Source organism: Crocuta crocuta, unplaced genomic scaffold (assembly GCF_008692635.1).
Source record: "Crocuta crocuta isolate KB4526 unplaced genomic scaffold, BGI_CrCroc_1.0 scaffold128, whole genome shotgun sequence".
In the NCBI taxonomy this organism is placed as follows: Eukaryota; Metazoa; Chordata; class Mammalia; order Carnivora; family Hyaenidae; genus Crocuta; species Crocuta crocuta.
Window position 1 is genome coordinate 5,071,451 of NW_027532232.1, and position 24,349 is coordinate 5,095,799.

General features: G+C 51.5%; 1 protein-coding gene across 5 annotated transcripts; it reads right to left on the reverse strand.

The window, feature by feature from the left end:
• Positions 1-2,707: 2,707 nt before the first annotated feature.
• Positions 2,708-23,150, reverse strand: ZNF746 (zinc finger protein 746). 5 transcript variants are annotated; one of them, XM_077778012.1, is made up of 8 exons: positions 22,739-23,150; positions 22,377-22,489; positions 20,301-20,600; positions 20,087-20,213; positions 18,634-18,747; positions 4,196-4,387; positions 3,598-3,726; positions 2,708-3,377 (listed from the first exon to the last, which is right to left on the reverse strand). In XM_077778012.1, exons 2-8 carry the CDS (start codon positions 22,377-22,379, stop codon positions 3,211-3,213), a joined length of 1,032 nt encoding a protein of 343 aa, XP_077634138.1. In that variant the 5' UTR covers positions 22,380-22,489; positions 22,739-23,150; the 3' UTR covers positions 2,708-3,210. The 5 variants fall into 5 exon arrangements, with proteins under 5 accessions (XP_077634138.1, XP_077634139.1, XP_077634136.1 ...); XM_077778013.1 differs by having other exon boundaries at positions 21,681-22,489; XM_077778010.1 differs by having other exon boundaries at positions 20,647-22,489.
• Between the last annotated feature and the right edge of the window lie 1,199 nt (positions 23,151-24,349).

Genomic DNA, 24,349 nt, shown 5'->3' on the forward strand with positions numbered 1-24,349 from the left:
GGTACGGTGAGCCCTGCACACACCAGAAGCTTCCCTGCCTGACTTCCAGGTACTGGCGACACGTCCAGCAGGGGAGGGGAGGGCAGGGCCGCCGCTGAGGAGGGCGCCGCCATCGTCCCGAAGAGCCCAGAGGAGACCCACGCTCACTTTCTCCACGCCCCACTCCCAGGCCCTCGTGGCAAGTTTACGCAGAGTTTATTGTACGTTTTCATTTTCTTAAAAAGACAAAGATCAAAGTGAAAAAGACTGAACACACGAGACTAGAACATTAACAGCGGCTGACTCCGGTTGATGGGACTACGGTGTCGGGCGGCCTCCACTCCCGGACCAGGGGCTCAGCGACTGCGGGCCGGCGGAGACACCACGCGCCGAGAACACCCGCATCCGCTTTTCTTGGACATTCTCCCAGACCCAGCCTCACGCGCCTCCCGTCACGCTACATAAAGACGACGGACACAAACCAGGACTCCGTTCTGAGGCACAGTGACCAGACTGTTACAGTTTTCCCTCCACGGAGTCGAACTTTTCTGGATTCTTCCACTCCTAGCTCTGAGAGGGGCGGTGGCCTGCCTGGGTCTGAGGTGACTGCGTGTAGGAGAAGGGTGCTGAGGAAGCTGGCCACACGGCTCCCCTGGGAGGGGGGTCTAGAGGCATCAGTGCCCAGCGACACAGGCCTAAGAACGGAACCCACCAAACCGTCTTGGTGCTGGTTAGGTTTTATTTTAACGGGATGTTTCCTCTTCATCTGTTTTTCAAAATATCCGTTATATCAATATTAGAAGTGTAAACAGGTACAAAATATACAGTACATAGAAACAATTTTCTTAACTAGTCTATTGCCTAATAAAAGTACGCATGAGGAAGCGGACTGAACGGAAGCCACGGTCTCTCGTTCCTGGGGGGGGAACGGGTTGCCCGTTTGGGGGTAAGGGCACCAGTGGCTGCACCAACAAAACCAGAATGGACACCTGTGTGGTGGGGACAGCACTGCAGTAGAATCAAGAAACCTGGGCCATTTCTAATTCTACCTCGAAGATGTCGGAGGGGGAATGAACAAGCACTTGCCTCCCAGGCAGCCTCTCGGACCTGACCCCCGCCTGCTGCCGTCCCCGGGGGAATTGAGAGCACACTCTATCCAGGCCAGCACTCGGCCGGCCCTTGGCGCCTGTCGGTTCTGCTCGGCCAGCTGTGGTACAAGTCTGAGCAGGGCAGGCGTGAACACCTTCCCTCCCCCAAACCGTCGACGCTCTGGGAGGATGAGCCTGTCTGTGACCTGTGGCCTCCCTCGACGGCTGGCACGTGGCCTTGCGCTCCGGCCTGGGGCTGGGAGGGGTGCCCTTGGAGGAGTTTACTTCCTCATCTCTAACAAGAAAGAACACTCGTCCCGCGTGCCTTACAAGGTCACAGGAATCAAATGAGATGCGATGGGAAAGCATGTTGACAATGAAGAAACACTCACTACACAGCGAAAAGGAAAGAGAGGCATTTGGCCGCAGTGGAAAGCGGCCCCATGGGGGTTCGGCAGGCCAGGCTTTGCTCCTGGCTCTGCTGGTAACTGAGGGTCAGGGGTTTTGCCCACACAGCCCTAACACTCTGTTTGCAGGGGACTCTCCTTTATGAGGCCCTGAGTCCCACAACAGGGGACACCACGCAGATCCCTTGCCGTCAGGGGCCGCAGATGGCCTGTAATAGGCCAGCACTTTGGGAGGGGCCTTTTGAGATGGAGGGACAAGCTGGGAAATGGGACCGGCTGATGGCGGGGGTGCCCTTCTCCCTGCTGACGGGTGGTGGGGGTTCCCACGCTGAGGGGGGGGGCGATGCGAGGAGCTTGGAGCCCCAGGTCCATACCTGTTCCCCCATCCCCCCCTGCACAGCTTGGTGGCCGGAGGGGCGGGGGCTGTCACCTCTGCGCCACCACTGGCCCCTCCCCAGGAGTCCGTGGGGCAGGGGAGGTCCAGGACCCTCCTCACTTGTGTTCCCGGCCGGCCGACTCCCCGCACACTCAGTGTCGGACCCGGTACGGACACAGCCCACACAAACACACGCTCCGCAAACCGAAAGTACACTATGAAGTTTAAACTGGCGCTACGACTATTTTTCCAGCGTTTTCGTCAAGAATTTAAAAAAAAAAAGTGTTCATAATTAAATTACTTAAAATTCTATGCTGCTCAGTTTCACAATCAGAGAATTCTACTTTGTTTAGAGGTGGAAGCCGGATCGTCAGACAGTTTCTCTTCTTCCAGGGACCAGTCCAGCGGGCTGGGAAGCCTGCTTCTCCGGGCTCCGCTCCCACCACCGCCCTGACGTCTCCCAGGGGGGCTCTCCTTACACGCGCGGCCTGCAGCGGCCCGGGGACCGGGGCGCCCCCCCCGCCCCCACCCCACCTCCCAGCTTCGGGGCGGGGGGAGGGGGTATCACANGAGGGGCTGGCCGCGGGCCGGGCCCTTGGCCCCCGCCGCGTGGTTGCGCTGGTGCTTGCGCAGGTGGTCCTTGCGGATGAAGCTCTTGCCGCACACCGTGCAGGTGAAGGGCCGCACGCCTGTGTGCGTTCGGTAGTGGTCGATGAGCTTGGAGCGCTCGGTGAAGCGCTTCTCGCACTCGGTGCAGGGGAAGGGCCGCTCGCCCGTGTGCAGCATGCGGTGGCGGATGAGGTGCGCGGGGCACNACCCCAGACCCTGGGTGAGGACCTTCGCGGGAAAAGCGACCATGGCATTTGCTCACCCCGGTCCATTTTCGCTTCCGGCCACTAAGGCTGACAATGAGTTCATCCTAAGGCTGACCTTTGGTGGCAGCCTGCCCAACGGGCAAAAACCTAGCGTTGGGTTCAGGTGGATCTGAGATCCTACTGCGCCTCCCCAGCAGGCCAGCTGTGGACTTCAGGCAAATTCCTGGCCAACAGCTCATGTGTGAACACCCTGTTTCACAGGCCGGTATGAGGATTCAACCTGATAGCCTTTCCGGAAGCGTTCAGTATGCCATGTGGAAGGCAGCAAGCATTCAATGCGGCCAGCTGGCTAATGATAACAATATTAGCAAAACAGTAAAAATGTGTTTGATTTTTATAATAGATGCGCTTGAATCTCGCACCCTGAAGTTTTATATCAGGGACCTAGGCTTTTGGCACATTTTGGGGGGTGCTCAAATACGGCGGAAACGATTAAAGTAACAGAGAGCTGGCCTTCAAAACAGAAGTAAATAGAAAACGAATACCTAAATTTGGTTCTGGCCTTCGGACGCCTGTCTTTGGTAATGCTGATGCCTCACAAGCCGTTGTGGTTTGGTTTGGTTTGTTTTTTTTCCGATGCCAGCAGGGAGCCAGGCTGGCTTAGCCTGGGCAGGAGGTACGTCCTCCAAAGGGATCAGCCTAGCAGGGTCGACTGGTTAAGACCATATGAGAAAGGGACTATTGGACACACGTACATTCTCAAGAAAGGCTGTTTAAGCTTCTGGAAGGAGACAAAGAGCAGGCCATACAGGGTTGACCACCACAGGCCACGTAAAGGCCTGCTGGCTGAGAGTCAGGGCCTAGGGCCCGGGGCCGAGGCAGCCTCCCAGGCACATGTGAGCCTTTCCCGTCCTCTGCCGGCCACCCCGTACCTTCCGTGGACGCTGCCGTGTTGAGCTTCAGTGTCCCGTCTGAGCAAGCTGAAGACGGGTGGTGGGGAGGGAGATCCGCCTGCCAGGAAGTGGGTGGGATCGTGGTGGCAAAGTTGGAGTGGACGCCTGCTGTGAGGACAGATCAGAGCCCGTGGGTTAGGGGAAGGAAGGGCAGCCGAGACCCTAAGATCCCACCCGGGCTGCTTCTGCGGGAGTGTAACAACCCCCACCTGCCCCGCGCCCTCTTTGGCCCCCTTCTGAGGCACCGGGAAGCTCGACGTCACAGGCCTCTGTGATGTGAGGCGCTGGCCACCTGAGTGCCCCGTGGCGAGGGCAAGGCGAGCAGGAGGGCAGTCGATCGAGTCAGGCAGAAAGGCACCGAGACGGGAGCATCACCAAACCCGGGGCCGGGCCGGGGCTGCCAGGTACCATTAGGCGCAGCCCCCTCCCTTCGGGTGGGGAAAACTCCGCAGTGGGTCAGGCCAGATGCTCGCGATCCGGGGGACCACAGCCCCACGTGCTTCTAGGGCCTTTCCCACACCCTGCCCCCAGCCCCCCGCCCTTGTTCCTGGCATCTGCTCTAGCTGCGGCCACTCACCAGAGGCGGGACCTGCAGAAACGTCTCCTGCTCCGGAGTCCAGCTGGCTGAGGCCCCACGGCTCCTCCCCGATACCTGGCTGTCCGGCTGCCCAGGCCTCTACCCCCAGAGCCTGCTGCTCCTGGAGCTGGAGCTCGCCCTCCTGCTTGATCTGCATTAAGAGGTCGGGGGCAGGAACGGGGGGCCCCGAGCCTGAGAAAGGGAAAGTGCATGAACACACAGCATCAGGCCCCCGCGGCCCCGGGGCGGACGGACGTCCGGGCAAGGAAACGGTCACCGGGGTTTATGAGCAAACCTGGTGGGAGTGGGAAGCCAGAGCAAGCAGGGTGAGCGGGGCCTTCGGGGCAAAGCGTGAGGTCACACGGTAGCGAGCACAGGGGAGGGTGGGAGGGGGTGAGGATACAACCGTGCATCCTCGGGGCTGGGCCTCTGGGCCCTGGGGAGGACCGAGCTGCTCTGGGGAGGTCCTGCCCTCACTCTCAACACAGAAATGTCACATAAGATGTAAGCCCGAGTATCTCCCCCCACCCCAAGCCTTACCCCCCACACAGGTATATGCGTGAGCATAAAAGAAAGGGTCCAGATACAAGAATCAAGAGCAAACGCAAAGTCAAATCAAGGGCTGGAACACAGGCCAGGTGACCCAGGGAGTTGCTGGAACGGGACACAGGCCTTGGGGGCTGGGCTTTGATGTCGCCGTGTGGCGGAGCCAGAGCTGAGCTGCGAGAGTGGATGCAGCCAGGAGCCTGTCCCTTCAGGGCGCTGGGACTATAAAAACTCCATCCACCCGAGGGTGCTACAAGGAAGCCACCACCTGTCTAGAGCCATGGGTGGGACAGCCACCCCAAGACACAGGAACGTCCCCACGTCCACACTGAATTCATACTACCTGCACGCCGCAGAGACCCTAAGCTAAGAAATTCACAGAAATGCCGGCGGCCCAGGAGGCCCACCCCCCAGGCGGGCAAATGCACACCTGCCCATGGGGACACCCTCTTCCCCCAACTCAGGCCACAGGAGGTCCTGTGAAAATAAACTTACAAATCAGAAGAGGGGCCACACAACCCAAGAGTCGTGGCCAAACTCACTCCCAAGGACTGCAGAAAAAAAGCAGCAGCTGAAGGATACGGTGTCCTAGGCGTCGGCGTGGATGTTGACGCGGCACAGCCAGTGCCCAAGGGTGTCTGGCATCACACCGCGGAGTGGCCCGAAAGCCCCCGGCCCAAGGTCATGGTGGCCCCAGGGACCAGCAGGGGTGGACAGAGAGTCTCAGGACGACAGCATCTTAAACACAGCTTTCAGGGGCGCCTGGCGGCTCGGTCGGTTACGCGTCCCAACTCTTGGTTTTGGCTCAGGTCATGACTGCACGGTTCCTGAGATCGAGGCCCCTGTCGGGCTCTGCGCTGATGGAGGGAATCTGCTTGGGGTTCTCTCCACCCCCCCCTTTTTTTTTGTCTCTCTCTCCCGCTTTCTGATTCTCCCTGGCTTGTGCCCATGCATGTGAGCTCCCTCTCTCTCCCTCTCAAAATAAACAAAAACACAAACATGGCTCTCAGGCATTACTGAGCTCACAACTACAAATCACCACCTGCACCAGAAAAGCAGCCGCTGTGTGGGTCAGCAGAGACGTCGGGCTCCCAGAATTACCACATATGGAACAGGAAGCTTGATAGATTTGGCAAAAGGGGGAGCATCTGATAAATGAGAGACTATCACAACTGATTCTGAAAAAGAATAAAATAGGACCTTAGAGTTGTAAAATAAGAACAGATCTAAACGTCCACTCTCTAGGCGAGACAACAGAGCGGAAGCAACCCAGCAGAGGGTGTGGAGCTAACTGGAAGATGAAGAAGAAATGATGGGCAGAGCTGAAGAGATGAAGAGACATCCTCCATTAGAAAGGGCGATCGGAAAACATCCCAGAATAAACAAGCAGAGAGAACACTGCGAAGCATCTCATACTGCTGAAAACTGTCGATGACTAAAGAGCCGGGTCAAGAGAAAGCAGTCCATGCCCAGACACAGAGGGTCAGGACAGCCCATCCCCGGGCGCGGAGGCCTACATGTGGAGAAGGCAGACAGTCCATAGATGACAATGGCTAGACTGATGGCCGGGGCTGGCCTCTCAGCAAGGCATCTTCAAGGGGCTAGCAGAATACACTGGCCACCAGAATCGTATCCTTCAAATAGAGGAATGGAATGAGAGTATTCTCTTAAAATTTTTTTTGAAGTTTTATTTATCTTAGAGAGAGAGAGAGAGAGAGCGAGCAGGGGAGGGACAGAGAGAGAGGGAGACACAGAATCTGAAACAGGTTCCAGGCTCTGAGCTGGCTGTCAGCACAGAGCCCGACGCGGGGCTCGAACTCACCAACCGTGAGATCATGACCTGGGCTGAAGTCAGACGCTTAACTGACCGAGCCACCCAGGCACTCCTGGAATGAAAGTATTTTCAGGGGCGCCTGGGGGGCTCAGCTGGTTAAGCGTCCGGCTCTTGATTTCAGCTCAGGTCACGATCTCATGGTTTGTGAGTTTGAGCCCTGCATCGGGCTCTGTGCTGGGGGTGTGGAGCCTGCTTGAGATTCGACCTCTCTTTCCCTGTCTGTCCCTCCCCAGCTCATGTTTTCTCTCTCTCTCTCAAAAATAAAATAAACATAAAAAAAAAATAAAAAGAAACAGATGAAATTAATTTTAACAATATATTTTTCCTACGCCAATATATCCAAAATACTTAACATTTATGTATCTCATCTTTATAGTGCTTTTTAAGTCACCACCAGCCACGTGTGGTGCCACCTTGCCAGACATTTAAAAGGTAAAGCTGATCGGACTAAAAACGAACAAGAAACCTAATTATATGCTGTTTGCAAAGGACACACCTATGACAGAAGGCTGCAGAAGCAGTGTAAAAGAATAAAAGTCAGAATGAAGAAAACTTTTAAAACGATGTGGTTACACTGTAACCGATGAAGCAGAGCTTAAGAAGAGAGATATTCATAGAAAGAAAAAAAAGATCCCTGTGCAAAGTTATATTGGCCAGAAAGAGAAAATAATTCTAAATTATTGGAATTATTGGAATTGGAATTGGAAAAAAATTGGCCAGAAAGAGTAATAATTCTAAATGTTTACTCTAGTAATTTAGCTTCAAAATAATATAGCAAAACTCCAGGAGAAATAACTCTCAACTTCTCGGTGGGGTATTTCAACACACCTGTTTCTATAACTCATAAATCTAGCTGACTCAAGGTTATAGGAAACTCGTTATAACACTGTTAACAAACCTGATCAAATGGACACAGTATAATCTAAAGACAAGGAAAACAGAAGTTTTTTAAGCCACACAGAACAATAAGGAAAAATGAACACTTTCTAGACCATAAAGCAAACTTGAGTCAATTTTAAAATACTATTCTTTTAAAGACTGATTTTCTAACAACCACATTAAGTTAGAAATCAATAACAGATACCTCCAAACTCCCCATACGTACTAAAATTTAAAAATAGCTGGGGCGCCTGGGTGGCTCAGTCAGTTAAGTGTCTGCCTCTTGATTTTGGCTCTGTGCTGACAGTGTGGAGCTTGACTGGGATTCATTTTCTCTCTCTCTCCTTCCCTCCCTTCTTCCCTCCCCCCTCCCCACAACTGGCGCACGCTCTCTCACTCAAAATAAATAAATAAACATTAAAAATAAATAAATAAAAAGTAGAAGACAGGAAATCATACAAGAGTATGAATTAATAAAGGAGAAAACAAAGATCAATACAGAGCGCCGGAAGCTGGTTCTTTGAAGAGAATATGAAACCATCACGTCTAAGAAAAAAGAGAAAGCACCGATAACAAGAAGAATGGAAAAAGAACATGATTATAAATACAGCAGAGATTAGAAGATGATTTTATGAATGTTATACCAAGTAATTTGAAAACTCCGGGGAGACGGACAAATTCCTTAGAAAAACTGGAACTTGCTAAAACTGACTAAGAAGCAATAGAAAACCTGAATAGTCCTATACCTATTAAAGAACTTAAGTCAGTAGACAAAAATCTCCCCAACAAAGAAAACTTGAGGCCCAGATGGCCTCACTGGTATTTTCTATTCAACACTCAAGGAACTGATCATTCCAATTTTACACAATCTCTCTGAGCAAATAAGAACAGAGGGAATACATCATAGCTTACATCAAAACCAGTCTGAAAAAGTAAAATTATATAGGACAGTCTCACTCATGAACAAAGATTCAAAACACCCTAAACAAATGACTAGCATACTAAATCCAGAATCCAGCAATTGACAAGACTGATTCAACAATAGAAAAACACATAATTTGCCATATCAGCAGGTTAAAGGAGGAAAAAAATATCACGTAATCATTTCAACAGACACCTAAACAGCCTTCTATAAAAATTCTGCATCTATCCGTTAGAAATATCTAGTTAATCGAAAATACAGGAAACTTCTTTAACTTCATGAAGGGTGCTGATAAACAAAACCTTTAACAAATGTTAGACTCGATGTGAAAAGTTAACAAGCATTCTCTATTTATTTATTTTTTAATTTTTTTGTATGTTTTATTTATTTTTGAGAGAGAGAGACAGCACGAGCAGGAGAGGGACAGAAAGAGAGGGAGACACAGAATCTGAAGACAGGCTCCAGGCTCTGAGCTAGCTATCAGCAAAGAGCCTGATGTGGGGCTCAAACCCACAAACTGTGAGATCATGACCTGAGCCGAAGCGCGACACTCAACCAACTGAGCCCCCCCACGTGCCCCTACAAGCATTCTCTTTAAAATCCTGAAGCAAGGATACCTGCTATCATCACTTTTATTTAAGGGCTTTCTGCAAGTTTTCAGCCAGCACAACAAAACAAGAGAAAAAGAAACTGTAAAGAGTTGAAAGGAAACAAAAACATTCTTATTACTCATAGATGATAGGATTATCTTTTCAGAAGGTCTGAGAATCATCAGACAATGTTATTAGCATTAGTGAGAATTTGAGCAAGGTTCCTAGATGGAAATATCAGTAAATGAAATACAACTGTATTTCTGCACACTTTGAAAGAAGCGTTTTAAGGGAGCCTATCAACGACCATTTTTCTTCCCCATCATGGATCTTCACAGAGAAATAAAACAAAAGAGGAAGGCAGGTGGGGCTAAGTTATTTTTATTACGTAACGATAGTGGAGGTCAATCGGTGCAGAAGAGGGGTTCCTAGGTTCTAGGACAGGAAGTCCCCCACCTGACCTGTGAAGGAACTGTCCCAGGAGAGCAGCAGAGAGCGCCTGTCCCCCGTGCGTGGCCCCAGGGGAGGAGGATGGACGGGCAGTGGCTGTAATTGTCCAACCCTACTCCCAAACTCTCCAGTGACAGATATGTCCCTGGTGGGCCCCCTGGAGGGGGTGCCTGGGGGGAGAGAGGGATGTCACATCACTGAGCCCCTGCTCCATGAGATAAAGTGCTGGCAGAGGCGCGCTCCCACTCCCCAGTATACGTCAGCGACAGTCAGCAAAAGCATGTCAAAAAAAAGCACCACTGATAATAGTGATTTAAAAAAAATAGGGGCGCCTGGGTGGGTCAGTCAGTTAAGTGTCTGACTTCAGCTCAGGTCAGGATCTCGTGGTTCGGGAGTTTGAGCCCTGCGTCAGGCTCTGTGCTGACAGCTTGGAGCCTGGAGCCGGCTTTGGATTCTGTGTCTCCCTCTCTCTCTCTCTGCCCCTCCCCTGCTCACACTGTCTCTCTCTGTCTCTCAAAAATAAATGAATGTTAAAAAAAAAAAATACAATGAAGGGAGCACCTGGGTAGCTCAGTCAGTTAAGAGTCTGACTCTTGATTTCAGCTCAGGTCATGATCTAACAGTTCGTGGGTTCAAGCCCTGCATTGGGCTCTGCATCTCTCTCGCTCTCTCTGCCCCCGCCCCTCCCCAACTCATTCTTTCTCTCTCTCTCTTAAAATAAATAAAGCTTAAAAAAAAACAAGGAAAAAATAAAAAATAAGAATAAAAATAAACACAAGGAACCTAGTAATATATCTAACAACAACAAAAACAAGATCTTTTGGGGGGAAAATTATAAAACTTCAATGAGAGGGTACAGATGAGCTAAATGGCTTCAGGAATTCACAAATAACAGCAAAGGGGTCCATTCTCTCCAATGGGAATAACAGACTGAACGCAACTCCAACCGCAATCCCAACTGGATTTTTCACAGAGCTTATTAGAAGGCAATTAGGAAGCTGACTGCAAAGTGCAAAGGAAAAGACCAGAAGCACTGGTGTGGAGGATCCCGGCTCCCGCCTCCCACGGAAATCCATCCTGGACAGACTCAGTGCCTGGATGCGGAAGGCAGAACCTTTAGAAGAAAATGTGAGAGGGGGAATCACAACCTTGAGGTAGAGAAGATTTCTTACTTATTTATGGCATAAAAAAGGACAAACCATAAAGGCAAAAACTAGTAAATCCAAGTACATTCAAATCAAAAGCATCTGTTCTTTAAAATACACCGTGGCCAGGGAGGATGTCGGCAATTCCCATACCTGACAAGAAGATTCATATTCAGAACGTGAAAGGAACTCTTACCAATCGATAAGGGAAAACAACTTACAAGAAAAATGGACGAAAGACATAATAAACAGGCATTTCCCAGAAGAGGAAAGATAAGTGGCCTATGAACAGAGGATGGGATGTGCAAGCTCATTAATTAGGAAAATGCATTTTAAAATACGACTTAAACCAGCTCACTCCCACCAGATGGGCAGAAATGAGGACGCAGGCATTTCCGGGGCTGGCGAGGCGGAGGTGTCGCGGACATCTGGGCACCGCGGGCGGGTGCCTGGTGGCAGCGCCACTCTGGAGAGCACTCAGACGTTTCCTGGAAAAGTCAAACGTGCATCTTTCCTCTTTCCTATGACCCGTAAGTTCCACTCCTGGGTCTCCACCTAGAGGAATTTTTACCTGCGCATAACAATGTTCACAACAGCATTGGTCCTAAAAGCAAAAGAGTTAGAGACAAGACAAACGCCCGCCAGAAGGAAGGAATGCACTGGGTCATAGTCACAAAAGAGAAAACCATAAAGTGGTGAGAAGGAGTGGACTGCAGCTGTCCCACATCAACAGGGATGACGCAGAAACAAGGTCAAGTGAAAGGCTATAGATGGTATGAGCTATACCAAGTTCAACTTAGAGAGGAATATGGATGGTGTGGTTGCATTCAAAAAAGGTTCACCATGTTATTTAGGAATATACACGTAAGGAATAAAAAAATGTAAAGAAAATGATTAGATCTATTTTGGAATTTTCTGTTTACTGTAAAAGGAAGGGCAGAGGAGGGGATTGGAGAATGACGATGGGGCGATGGAAGTTTCCGGTTGTGATCAATTTCTGATGCTGGGAATTGAGAATATGAGTGTTTACTATTAGTCTCCAAGGATCCCATGGATTTTGTTCTGTGTGTTTGCTAATGTTATGTATGATACGCAGTTACAATGTTTTAAAGAAACAAAACACAATATTAAAAAAGAAAAAAAAAACCCATTTGATATAACATAATACTTGCTCACAGTAACGTTAGCCAGAAGTGGAAGGAAACTTCTATAAACTTATCAAAAGTGTCTGGCAAAAACCATCCTTAACTGCTTAGACCTTCGAAGCACCTTACAGATAAGGACGCCAGCCATCTCTGGGACTGCTTGACAATGTCTTAGCCAAACTGCCGAATGAGAAAAAGAAAGTTATAACCATTTAAAAAGAAGAGATAATTTTTGTGTTATCTGTGGAGGGTACAATTGCCTACGTAAAAAAAACAACAACAAAAAACCCATGAGAACCTAAAGCGGCCCATCATTAGAAGTAATAAGAAAAGTTGAGCAAATGTTGTCTTTTGCTAAAGAAAGTCAATAGCAGAGCTGTAAACCTGTGATGACTATTTAAAACGTCATTAAGGTGGGGCGCCTGGGTGGCTTAGTGGGTTAAGCGTCCGACTTTCGCTTAGGTCATGATCTCGCGGTTCGTGGGTTCGGGCCCCGCGTTGGGCTCTGTGCTGACTGCCAGCTCAGAGCCTGGAGCCTGTTTCAGTCTGTGACTCCCTCTCTCTCTGACCCTCCCCTGCTCACGCTGTCTCTCTCTCTCTCTCTCTCCTAGAAATAAATAAAACATTTAAAAAATAAATAAATAAATAAAACGTCATTAAGGTGAAAACCCCATCTCACAATAGATGCAAATCATCAGAGAAAACTGAAGCCTTCTTCAGGTCCACGCAGAAGGCTTCGTCAAATGAGTCTTCTTATGGGTAGAGGGGCTCATATGGGAATGAGGGTAAGTCTCCAGAAATGAAATGATACGGTAAATGTATTTCCAATCAAAATGGCGGCCGGATTTTCTGCAAACTTGACATAAACAGTCTGAAATTCATATGGGGGAGAAGAGAGGCCCAAGAAGAACAAAAGCCAAGGAGAGTTCTGAAGAGGAAGGAGGAAAGGGTTAGTCTTCTGGGTTCGAGGGCTTCTTGTGAAGCTAAAACAGTTGAGTATTGGCAGGAAGACAAAGACCACAAAACCAGGATAAAGAGCCCAGAAACCGTGCAGGTAGGGATTGGTTCATGACCAAACCGGCATGACAAATCATTGGAGCAAAGAAAGAAAACACAGCAAACTTTGCGGGGAAATCGGATGGCCCTGTGGAGAAAAACATTTTTAATTCTCCCTTGCAGCCTACACAAATATTCTTTTTTTTTTAAACAAACATTAATTCTTTTTATTTTTTATTTATTTTTGATTATTTATTTATTTTTACAAATATTAATTCTTGAAAAACACTTAAATGTGAAAAGCAAAACTCTGAAAGTTTTGTAAGAAGATAGAGGAGAATGTCCTTCTGACCTGGAATGAGGTAGGGGAGGCTATCTTAAGATAGAGAAAGCAGATCATAAAGGAAAAAATGGGGAAGTCTGATTCTACCCCAAATTAAGACTTCCATACAAGCACTACAAAATTAAAAGTCCTAACGTAGACGGACTGACTACTGACCGACCTGACCGGGAAAAGATGTTTTGTCACGCAAATAACAGACAAGGGGTTAGTATCCAGAGCCTATATAAAGAAGTCTTGAATCGATAAAGAGAGTGGAAAACAACAGCAGAAAAACAAAAAAGACCCAAGAAACCAAATAAACATGAAAAGGAGGCTACACTTCCCGAAGAGCTGGGGAAATTCAAATGCATATGGTGCCATTCATTTCAACCTCCATCAGATTGGCAAGAATCTAATGTGGAAAGCAGGTAAAGCTGTACGAAAACAGGTACTCGGAAATGCTGAAGGGAGCGGTACACGCTGGTGTAACCATGGCAATGGCAGAGGAGCAGACGAGCGCGCCTGGCGACGCAGGGGTTCCTCTTCGGGTCTATTCCCCAGAGAGGCTGCGGTGCCTGGACACAGAGAGACAGGCGTAAAACTGCCCACCGCCGCACCGCTCGTGAGAGGGAAAGATCACAAACAGCGGAAGTGCAAATCAATAGACCAATGGATACTAAATTGTAATGCAGTAGCTTTTGAGATAGTAAGCATCTGTTAAAATGAACGAACTTGATCTATGTGCATCAACAGAGATAAACCTGAAATACAGAACACTGAGTGATAAATATAATGACATTGATACAATTTTTCAGAACCCACAAAACCATATTGTATACTGTTTATGGCTACATATATACATAATAGTTTTATTTATTGAAAAAACTTTTCTTAGCATTTATTTATTTTTTAGAGACAGAGACAAAGAGCATGAGCAGGGAGGGGCAGAGAGAGGGAGACAGAATCTGAAGCAGGCACCAGGCTCCGAGCTGTCAGCACAGAGCCCGACGCGGGGCTCGAACCCACGAACCACGAGATCATGACCTGAGCCGAAGTCGGCCGCTTCACCAACTGAGCCACCCAGGCGCCCCTACACATAATGGTTTTAAATGAAAGTTTTAAAATGGGGGTGGATGGGGGCGCCCGGGTGGCTTAGTCGGTTGAGCGTCCGACTTTCGCTTGGGTCATGATCTCGCGGTTCGTGGGTTCGAGCCCCGCATCGGGCTCTGTGCTGACTGCCAGCTCAGAGCCTGGAGCCTGTTTCAGAGTCTGTATCTCCCTCTCTCTCTGACCCTCCCCTGCTCACGCTGTGTGTGTCTCTCTCTCTCTGCTAGAAATAAATAAAACATTTAAAAAAATAAAAAAATAAAAAATAAAAAAATAAAATGGGGGTGGATGGGCAAAAGACACAAATACACACTTTTCCAAAGGAGACATCCAGATGGCCAACAGACTCATGAAAAAATGCTCAACATCACTCATCATCAGGGAACTACAAATCAAACCCACAATGAGACACGACCTCATACCTGTCAGCATGGCTAACAGTAACAACTCAGGACACGACAGATGCCGGCAAGGATGCAGAGAAAGAGAAACTACTGGTGGGAATGCAAACTGGTGCGGCCACTCTGGAAGGCGGTGTGGAGGCTCCTCAGAAAGTTAAAAATAGAACTACCCTACGACCCAGCAATTGCACTACTAGGTATTTATCTGGAGGATACAAAAATGCTGATTCGAAGGGGCACATGCACCCCAATGTTTACAGCAGCACTATCGACAACAGCCCAAGTATGGAAAGAGCCTAAATGTCCATCGGCTGATGAATGGATACAGAAGAGGCAGTATATATATACAATGGAGTATTACTTGGCGATCAAAAAGAATGAAATCTTGCCATTTGCAGCAACACGGATGGAACTAGAATGTATTACGGTAAGCGGAATAAGTCAGTCAGAGAAAGACAGAGATCATATGACTTCACTCCTATGTGGAATTTAGGATACAAAACAGATGACCATAAGGGAAGCAAAAATAATATAAAAACAGAGGGAGACAGANGTTACTACCCTACATGTTAACTAGGTTGGCTTTAAATTAAATTAAAAAAATAAAACGTGATGAAAAGGATAAGCACCAACTTCAGGACAAGTGGTTACCATGGGGAGGAGTGAGTCCAGGAAATCTAACAAGGGATTTAACACACAGATTTTTAACACGCAAATATTTTAAATTCTGTAGCACCACAGACACTCAACAAGTAATGGTGGGACTCCTCTCTGCCAGGCAGTGTTCTAGTGCCTGTAATGATCAGATGAACAAAAAACCATGCGAGTTCTTATCCTCTTGAAATTTACCGGCCATACACAAGTCTGCAAACATGAGATCCACAATCTCTCTCTCTGTGAAACACATGTAGTATCTGTAGCTGTATCGATCCTGTAAATACGAACTCTATATAACAACCTAGAAATATACATAATAGATGATACCATCTGCTGCGGAAAACACCAACGCAGGAGGAGACTGGAGATGCCGGGCGGGGAAAGGGCCCCGATTTTAGATAAGCAGAGCCCTGAAGAAGGTAAAGGGTGGAGCCCGGGAAAGGATGTGGAGGGCGTCCCTGGCAAGCGCAGAGGCTCGGAGCCTGGAGTGGCCTGCAGTGTTGGGGGAACCGGGAACAGCAAGGAGGACAGCGTGGCTGGAACAGAGGGAGCGGGACACAGAGGAATAAGCCCGAGTCTCTGAGTCAGTGGGAAGCCAGGAAGGGGTTCTGAACAAAAGACAGTAGGCGTTGCTCTGGGGGAATAGGGCAGCGGCGGGTATGCTGGTTGGGAGGCACCCATGGGAGACGGTGAGCCTGGGTGGCAGGGTAGAGGTGAGGCGGGACGGCAGTGTGCACGGCCTGAAGGGCGTGCTGGCTATTAGGAAGTCCCGATGGATATGGCTGTAAGAAAGCGTCGGGCTGACTCCTGGGGCCTGGCCTGCACCTGCAGCGTGGACAGCTGTCTACTGTGGCAGGGGACAGGGAGACACGGAGGAGCCGGAGCTCAGGGGGTGTGCAGACTGAGGGGGGGGCCAGAGAAGAGGCACGCAGGTGGCACGCGGAGCTCTCAGAGCCACTGCCAGGATGCACAGCGGTGGCGTGGAGGGAGGTGGGAGGCCCCCCCAGCCCTTAAAGGTCCGAAAGAACACCAGGAAATAGCGCAGGAAAGGTGTTGAGTAAGGCAGGAAGAAACTGGGTTTCCCGTCAAAGAAGTGAACCCGGGAAGCGAGTGATCGATGGTGGCAGGTGTCACCGATGGGTCCGGTAAGACCAGACCTTGAACGCCACGAGGGTCCCCGCTGGCTTTGCCAGGCGTGTTGATGGAAGGGCTCCGCGAGTGGGAAGAGGAATGGGAGAAGGCAGGCACTGGAGGGCGATGATGGTGGGGTGGCCCGAGGGGGGCAGAAATGGGGTGGCAGGGCTGTGGGGTCAAGAGCGGTCCAAACCGGGCACTCGATGGCAGGGGCAGATGCCGGTGGGAAGGATAAGGGAGGCGGGGCTTTGGCGGGAGGGGTGGCCACCGCGCGAACACAGAGAACGGGGCCCACGTACAAGCAGACAGGCAGCTGGGGTGGGAGGGCCGTGAGTTCTGTTTCTTTTTATTTCAATCAAACTGTTTTTTTTTTTCAATGTGAAAATCTTTCTAGTCCATGGGCCACAAAAACAGATAGTGAGTGATCCGGCCTGTGGGCCCCAGCTTGCCAGCCTCTGGGCAACTGAGTGGATCAAGGAGGCACCGTGCGACCCGGAGCAGTGCCGGGGTCCCCAGGGCTGCGGGTGAGGAAGCGAGAGCTTCAGCGTTTTCTCCAGCTGTGTCAGCTGCGTGGGAACAGGTGCACAGCAGGCAGACAGACTGAACCAGGATTAGGGTCCTGCCAGGTGGCCACGTTATTAAGAGGGGTGCGGGGGTGGCGACGCCAGTGGACCCGAGCCTGCACTGGGCAAAGAGGGAACAGGGGACAAGCTGGGCAGTGAAAGGGCCAGATGCTGGGGTCAGGGCACCGGGAAGAGCGATCTGCAAGGACAGGGGGAGCCGAGGGCACCCGGCTCAGGGCGNATTGCTAACAATGATGGCAGGAGCGGAGATGAGGGCTGTGGAAGACGGGAGGTGTCGGATTGAAGGGTGGGGGTCTGCAGGGAGGAGGGGAGACCAGCACAGAGGCAACATGGAGGTGCAGGGACACTGGTGCCTTCCAGGTGGGGGCTGAGAGGGCCGTGGGGGAAGGGGTGGGCTGCAGCGAATGCAGGGGAAGAACCAGGGCGCCTCAGCACGAATGGGTGGGGATGCTCGGGGAAGAGCTTGCAGATCTGAGGTCCTGCTGGGGATGGAGTCCCCTCGAAGCGAGGCAGGAGAATTTAGGAACTGAAGTGGAGAGGAGGTCTGACAAGGGGATGCACAGCCCAGAGGGGGTGAGGGGCGAGTGGGGGTCTGAATACGGGATCATGGGGTTCCTGCTGACGAGCTTGGGGCAGAGCACGGAGCGGGTGTTGGAGGGGAGGGCGTGCTGGGGATCTTGCCGGTGGCCCCGGTATTTCTGGGCCCCTCTTCGCTCTCATGAATGAAGGGCGGGAACCAGAGAGGCCTCTGCATATAAGGAAAATGAACCAGACCCAAAATGCCCTCCCCCCCACCCCCAGGAAGCCAGGCCCCGTGTCAGATCCCTCTTCTCCATCCACACGGCACTTGGCCCCATCATGCTCCACTTCCAGCTCTGCCCTGGGCACCCAGCAAGGTCTCGGGGGCCATCTGGGGGTCCGTCTGGGGAGCTAAGCTGGTGACTGCTTTCCTGAGCACTGACGGGGTGGTGGCCCCTGCACCCAGGCTGCTCCGGCTGAAGCAGCAGACAGGGAAGACACAGGTCATTCATCACAGATTAAGCACGGTAAGACTTTTTAGTGACGTAGGTGTGCGGACGACAGGAGACCCCAGGGCAGGGGGGACGGGCCAGGAGGTTCTGCGGGGAAAGCAGGCTCGAGCCTGCGCAGTGGGCTCTCCCGGTCGGTGAGGGGCTGGCACGTCCCCCGACCTGTCCAGGGCGGCACGCCAGTGATCAGGCTTTTCTCGCGCATCCACCTATCCTTTCTTTAACTTTCAAAGGTGCGGACTGGCTCCAGGAAAATCTGAGACAGTGGCAGCGGGTGTCCAGATTCACCTTAATTAAATCTGTGGTTCTAATCACGTTGAAACACGCGGCCAGCTGATGGGATTTGCTCTTGGAGGCGGGAAAGGCTGGCTTTTCATAAAACTGAGCAAGAATTAAATTTTGTCTTCAACACACTCCCACCTTCCTCTTCCCTCTTCCCCTAATTCCGTGCACTGGCTCCAACTCTTTTCTGAAAAGCTACATTTCCTGCCTGTCTCCCCGCTGGGAAGTGTTCCTGGAGTGTTCGTTCAACAGGCCGTAGGCTATAATTCAACTATTAAAAAACTTAGATTTAACACATTTGAGTTGGAGGTTTCTCCTTGACTCTTCTGGGAAAGAAGGTCAGGCCCTCCCTGGCCCTCTACTTTGCTGTTCCCACCTGACTGGCCAGTCACCCTGGCCTTCTCTCAGCCCCTCACCTGGACTCGGGTCCACAGGAACATCTGGAACTTTGGGGGTGGTGCGACGCCAGCTGCACGGCTCCTTCCCCTGTTCGGTCTGGGAGAGGACCTCAGGCTTGGAGATGGCGTAGTCTGAGGAAAGACAGAAAGGTTAGCTCTTGCCATGTGGTTCCGTTCAGAGCTGGGGACAGGCAGCCTGCGAATCCAAGAATGGCCAAGAAACGAAATTTCTAGATGAGCAAAGAGTACTGGTTCTTAACTATGGGCAATTTTGTTTCCTAGGGGATATCTGGCAGTCTGGAGACTGTGTGTGTGTGTGTGTGTGTGTGTGTGTGTGTGTGTGTATTTTTGAAGTAGAGAGAGAGACAGACAAAGCATGAGTGGGGGAGGGGCAGAAAGACAGGGAGACAGAATCTGAAGCAGGCTCGAGGCTCTGAGCTGTCAGCACAGAGCCTGATGTGGGGCTTGAACTCACGAACTATGAGACCATGACCTGAGCCGAAGTCGGACACTTAACCAGCTGAGCCACCCAGGCGCCTCTGGAGACATTTTTGATTGTCACGACTGGGGGCTGGGGGTGAGGTGCTCCTGGCATTGGTGGGTCAAGGCCAGGTTAGCCCCACAAACATCAATCATTTGGCCCCACACGTCACCACCCAAGTGAAGAAACTCTGGTAGAGTTTGCCCATTAGGAAGCAGTGCATTTCTTCAAACGGAAATCTTAATTTATTTATTTTTTAATGTTTATTCACTTTTTGAGAGAGAGAGAGAGAGACAAGAGCGTGAGTCGGGGAGGGGGAGAGAGAGAGGGAGACACAGGATCTGAAACAGGCTCCAGGCGCTGAGCTGTCAGCACAGAGCCTGACGCAGGGGCTCGAACCCATGACCGTGAGATCGTGACCTGAGTTGAAGTCGGACACTCAACTGACTGAGCCACCCGGGCGCCTCCCTTCAAACCGAAATCTAACATCACACCTGTGCCCATTCCCATCCGCACTGAGCGAGCCTTCTTGCCTTCAGGTCTGGGGTCACACAGAAACCACCCCCAGAGGGAAGAAGCGCGGGCTCCGTGGGAGCAGAGGGGAAGCGTGGTTTGCCCGTACGACCCACTAAACCGGGGCAGTGTCACCATCAAGGTCACACATCCCAGGAAGTGAAGGCTGAAAGAAAGTGGATCAATTCCTTCCTGGACCTGAAGGCAGTTTGAAGTTTTACACTCTGTCGGCAGGACAGAGACGTCCGCGCTCTGTGCCACCACCCAGCTCTGTCCAGCCACCCGTGAACTTCACCAGCTGGAGGAAGCTTTCCACTCCATCACCCGGTGCTCCTCTTCGGTAAGAGGAGGTAATGCCCGGCAGGGTCAAGGCTTCTAGTGAGGTACACACCCTTTGACGAAAGCCACCAGCACGGGGAGAGAGGTTTGGGGACACCCCAAATCATAGTTAATGGAAAACTGAGTATGGCGCCTTACCCAGGGACACCAGCGTCTCGTAGTTGCCCCTCATCACGTGCTTGTACAGCTCCTTCTGCCACTCGTCCAGCTTGCCCCACTCCTGCTCAGAGAAACACACGGCCACGTCACCAAAGGTCAGGGGCACCTGGAACCACAAGCATCACGTGCGCTCACCCACACACTTACAGGCACACCCGTCGGGCGGTCCCACCCGCAGGTGCCCGAGGGATACCTTGGGGGCCTCCCCCTTGCTGCCCGGCGGCAGCCGCAGGATCCAGAAGTTTCTGTTTCTCAGCAGGTTCTCCATGTTCCCCAGCCTCCTCTGCAGCAGCCCGTACTCCTGCAGCAGCGTCCCCAGCACGGCCCACTTGCCCTCCAGCTGGTTGCCGAACTCCACGGCCGTCTTCTCGCAGTCGGCCAGCTTCTTCTCGGCCATCCCGGTCCGCCCCTCGAGGGAAAGCAGGCGGGCAGCCTGGGACTCGATCTTCCTCTCCATGGCCTGAATTGTGGCCGCCATTGTCCACGGGGAAATCTTTCAGAAACAAAGAGAAGCCCACCATCATTCATNCACCCTGTACCACATGGCAGATCTCAGCCTGGCGATCTGCTCCCCTGGGGAACTCAGACACCATGGCTGTCCGGGCTGGTGCCTTCCCTCCGGCCTCTGGAGCACGCCCCGCAGACCCTGATCATGGCATTCACAGCCCTGCCCAGTGATCTCCTGCATCAGCCTGCGTGAGCTCTCTGCAGGCAGTACCGCATCTCCCACAGCACAGTGCCCGGCCCGCGGAAAGCGCTCAGTGCAATTCTGCTCAAAAAACAGTGACTTAGCACTGCTGGGGCGTTTCGGTGGGTAAATAGTAAACTGCAGATTTACTAGAGCCCAGCCAGCACTTCCCACCATAATCGCACAGGAACTGTCTACTGATGATGACCTAGCAAAAAAAAAAAAACAAAAAACAAAAAAACAAAAAAACAGCTGGTTCACTGAACCGGCACAAACATAAGCATTGCTCAACTGCTTTTTTTTTTTTTTTTTTAAAGCAGCTTGTGTCTCTCTTTTGAAAAAATTTTTTTAATGTTTGTTTATTTTTGAGAGAGAGTGCAAGTGTGGGAGGGACAGAGAGGGGGGAAACAGAGTTCACGGCAGATCCCAGGCTCCGAGCTGTCAGTACAGAGCCCGATGCGGGGCTCGAACCCACGAACCATGAGATCGTGACTTGAGATCATGACTTGAGCCTATGTTGGACGCTTAACGGACCGAGCCGCCCAGGCGCCCCTCGTGTCTCTCTTTAATAAACACAAAAATCAAACAGCTAATTCCGCTCCCTCCAGTGCAATCCGATTTTGTCCCCTTCCCAACTGCTCCTCAACTACCATCACTGCAAATCTCTACCAGCCAAGAGTTAGACTTTTTGACACAGGACGGGACAAAATCGACACAGGTCCCCTGGGTCCCCTGAGAGTCTGATTTTGTTTCTCATAGTTCCCACCCCCTCCCAAAGGGAGAATGAGTCCCAGACATTTTTGTAGCCGACCCAGAATTAGAGACGCACCTGACAGACTGGGGAGGAAGGTAAAATGCATCCTAAGGTTAGATTTTTATACGTACAATAATCGTCACAAGGCTTCTCCCAAACAGTGACCTCCCTGTTGCCGGAGAGTTCGCATGGCAGCTTGAATGACCTGACTGACAGCCGGGGACCCCGAGGAAAGGGCTCCTTTTGCTTTGGGGATGGGCTGCACCACTTGATCGACCCACATCCGTAGGCGGGGCTCGTTGGTCAGGGAGGAGGTCCAGATATTTGTGCCTCCTTCTGGCGGTGCCTGAGGATGCGTGGTTCCTCACAACATTCTGGAAACTAGTCCTCAATGCTTCTGTGGTTGTTTGGAGGCCCAAGCAGATGACCTCTGACCTGAAGAAGGAAGGGCTTCCCCTGGGCCTCAAAGGTCGCGGAGGAGACGGAGAGGCGGAGAGCCACTGGAGGGAGACTGCATGTGGGTGGGAGTCCAGCTCTCAAGAGGTAGGTGGTCTGCCTCCAGGCTACAGGGACAGAACCGGGCTGGCCCCTTGGGCCACCTTCCTCGACAGCCATCATCCCTCTCCTTGTCCACGTGTCCTTTCCGATCAATCCCTGCCGTCTGGCCCCAGCCCCCGAGTTTGCTCCAGGAGCATCACTTCATCACCTGGCTCGGCAGCTCCTGAAATCCTACTCAGCATCTACGTGCCATTATCGCGATCTTTGCGTGGCAGGCAAAGGGCATCGGCATAAGCTGCTTTACGAACAGTAAGGCACGGTTTTCTTACCATTTTAATGGGGCAGGGAGCCCCGTATCAGGGCTCCACGCTGTTTAGTGGGAGGTGGTGACTGATTGAGGCCAGGCCCGGCTCCTTGCTCCAGGGTGGCTGTCCTCAGACCCCTGACAGGGAAGCGGAAAGTCTACGCTTGAGGGGAGCGGATGGTAAGAGAAGTCCACGTCCTTCAAGGACTTCCCACCCAGATGATGAAGTCCAGGCATTAAAGCCCCTTCCAGCCCCTTCCTGCAGCCCCTTCTCTCCCACTGCCTCCCTACCCAAACCGTCAAACCGTCTTCTGGTGCAGGGGCTGCTTTCCAGTCCTTGAACANGCTCCCGCAGCCCCTTTCCACCTCAGCGCAAGAACCACTCACCTCTTTCTCTTTTGCATCCTCAACACCAGTGTAACCTGTCTGCTTCCCCCGAAACACAACGCGGCCCCGAATTCGGAGCCGCTGTGTCTTCTCACACACTTTCTAGCCGTGCGATCCCGGGCAAGTTAACTTCTCCAGGCCTCGGGGTTTTCTTTTGTATATGACAGAACGAGCACCTACCCCACAGGTTTGTTGTGAGGACAAAATCATGCTTAACAGGGCTGGTGCCCGCCTGCTTCTACAAGAGGGAGCAGCTGTCTTCCGCCCCGACCTCGATGGAGCCGGGCACTCGGTGTGCGCGGAATCCAAGCCGCTTCGGACGCCTCCCAGGTGCCACCAGGCCGCTGGGGGGAGCTGGGGGGTAGGGAGCGCCGAGGCAGAGCGGAGGGGAGAGAAAGGAGACGCGGGGTGGGGGGCGNTCTCCAGAACCCCCAGACCCACTGGCCTGCGGCCGGGCGCGCGTTGAGTCACCGCCTGAACCCCGAGCCGGACCTGCACCCCACGCCCCCGGAGGGACTCGCTTGCTGAAAGGAGACTCTGGCTCCAGGCACCAGCGGCGCCGGGTGACCGGGCGACAGGGCCGCTCTCCCCTGGAGCCCCAGGACACCCGCGCCTTCTCCCACAGGGCGCCCGCCACGTCGCCTCTGCTGCTTTAGGTCTTGTCAGACCATTTTGGGCTTTTTATGTATTTATTTGGGCAGCTGTAACTCACGTCTGTCTTGGTCTGAAACGGAATAAATGCTTCCAACAATAGGAAAATAGTTGGGTAAATCCCGGTAGGGAGCCCCTCCGAACTTTGCTATGTGCTTATTATTTATAACAAATATTTCCAAATGGAATGAACACAATACCATATTTATGATCATTTTGGTGAAGCGCTGGGTGTGGGAAGATGTTCGCGGTATTTTAAGAGGGGAAGTCTGTCCAGAATGATCTCAGTTTTGTGTAAAAGAAAAAACACACGCAGGAGTTTGGAAGCGTGTATGTCAACACAGTCTAAGCGGGTTTTCTCTTAGCAGTGAGACCGCGCAGGCCGTTTTTGCACATTTTCTAACATTTTTTTTTGATTTATATTTTGATCTCGTCGTAATAAGAATAGAATCTTTAAACAAAAAAGGAGACAGAAATTAAATAAATAAATGGGAAAACTCCTTAAGAGGCAAACCCAGGCGGTCGGTTGGACGGAGCCTTTGAATGGGGCCCCCCTGTGGCCATAAAGGTGCATTTCCTTTCAGAATTCCCTCTAAGGGAGACTTCTGAAGAGCAACCTGTGCGGCCCGTGGTCTTCTGTCTGGGCTTTGGGGTCTAGCGGGCAGGGGTCTTCATGTGCCCTTTGTTTTCAGGCCATCAGCCTGGCCAGGAGTCGTCTGGTTGCATTCTTTATGTGTAAAAGTAGAATTCTGTCCAGGAGCGGGGGGAGGGGGCATGCTTTCCTCGGGAGTCTGCTCCTTGAACCTGATTTTCTTTTTTCAGGATGCCAGCCCAGCTCTTTTCGGATGCCCCGAGCTCTTGAAGGTTGTTGTGGGGATGGGGTGGGGGAAGGATAGGAGATTTCCAGCTAGGAGCCCCTGCTCAACCCCCCCCTGCCTTTTTTTTTTTTTTTTTTTTTTT

Bases quoted from the DNA above. Each gene is read 5' to 3' on its own strand.
- ZNF746 (XM_077778010.1), bottom strand. From the start codon at position 20,700: ATGGTGTCTGAGTTCCCCAGGGGAGCAGATCGCCAGGCTGAGATCTGC. The intron at 4,388-18,633 runs GTGAGGGGCTGA...TCCCTTTCTCAG, and splicing joins TCCTGTGGACCCGAGTCCAG to GCTCGGGGCCCCCCGTTCCT. The intron at 3,727-4,195 runs GTGAGTGGCCGC...CTGTCCTCACAG, and splicing joins TTCTGCAGGTCCCGCCTCTG to CAGGCGTCCACTCCAACTTT.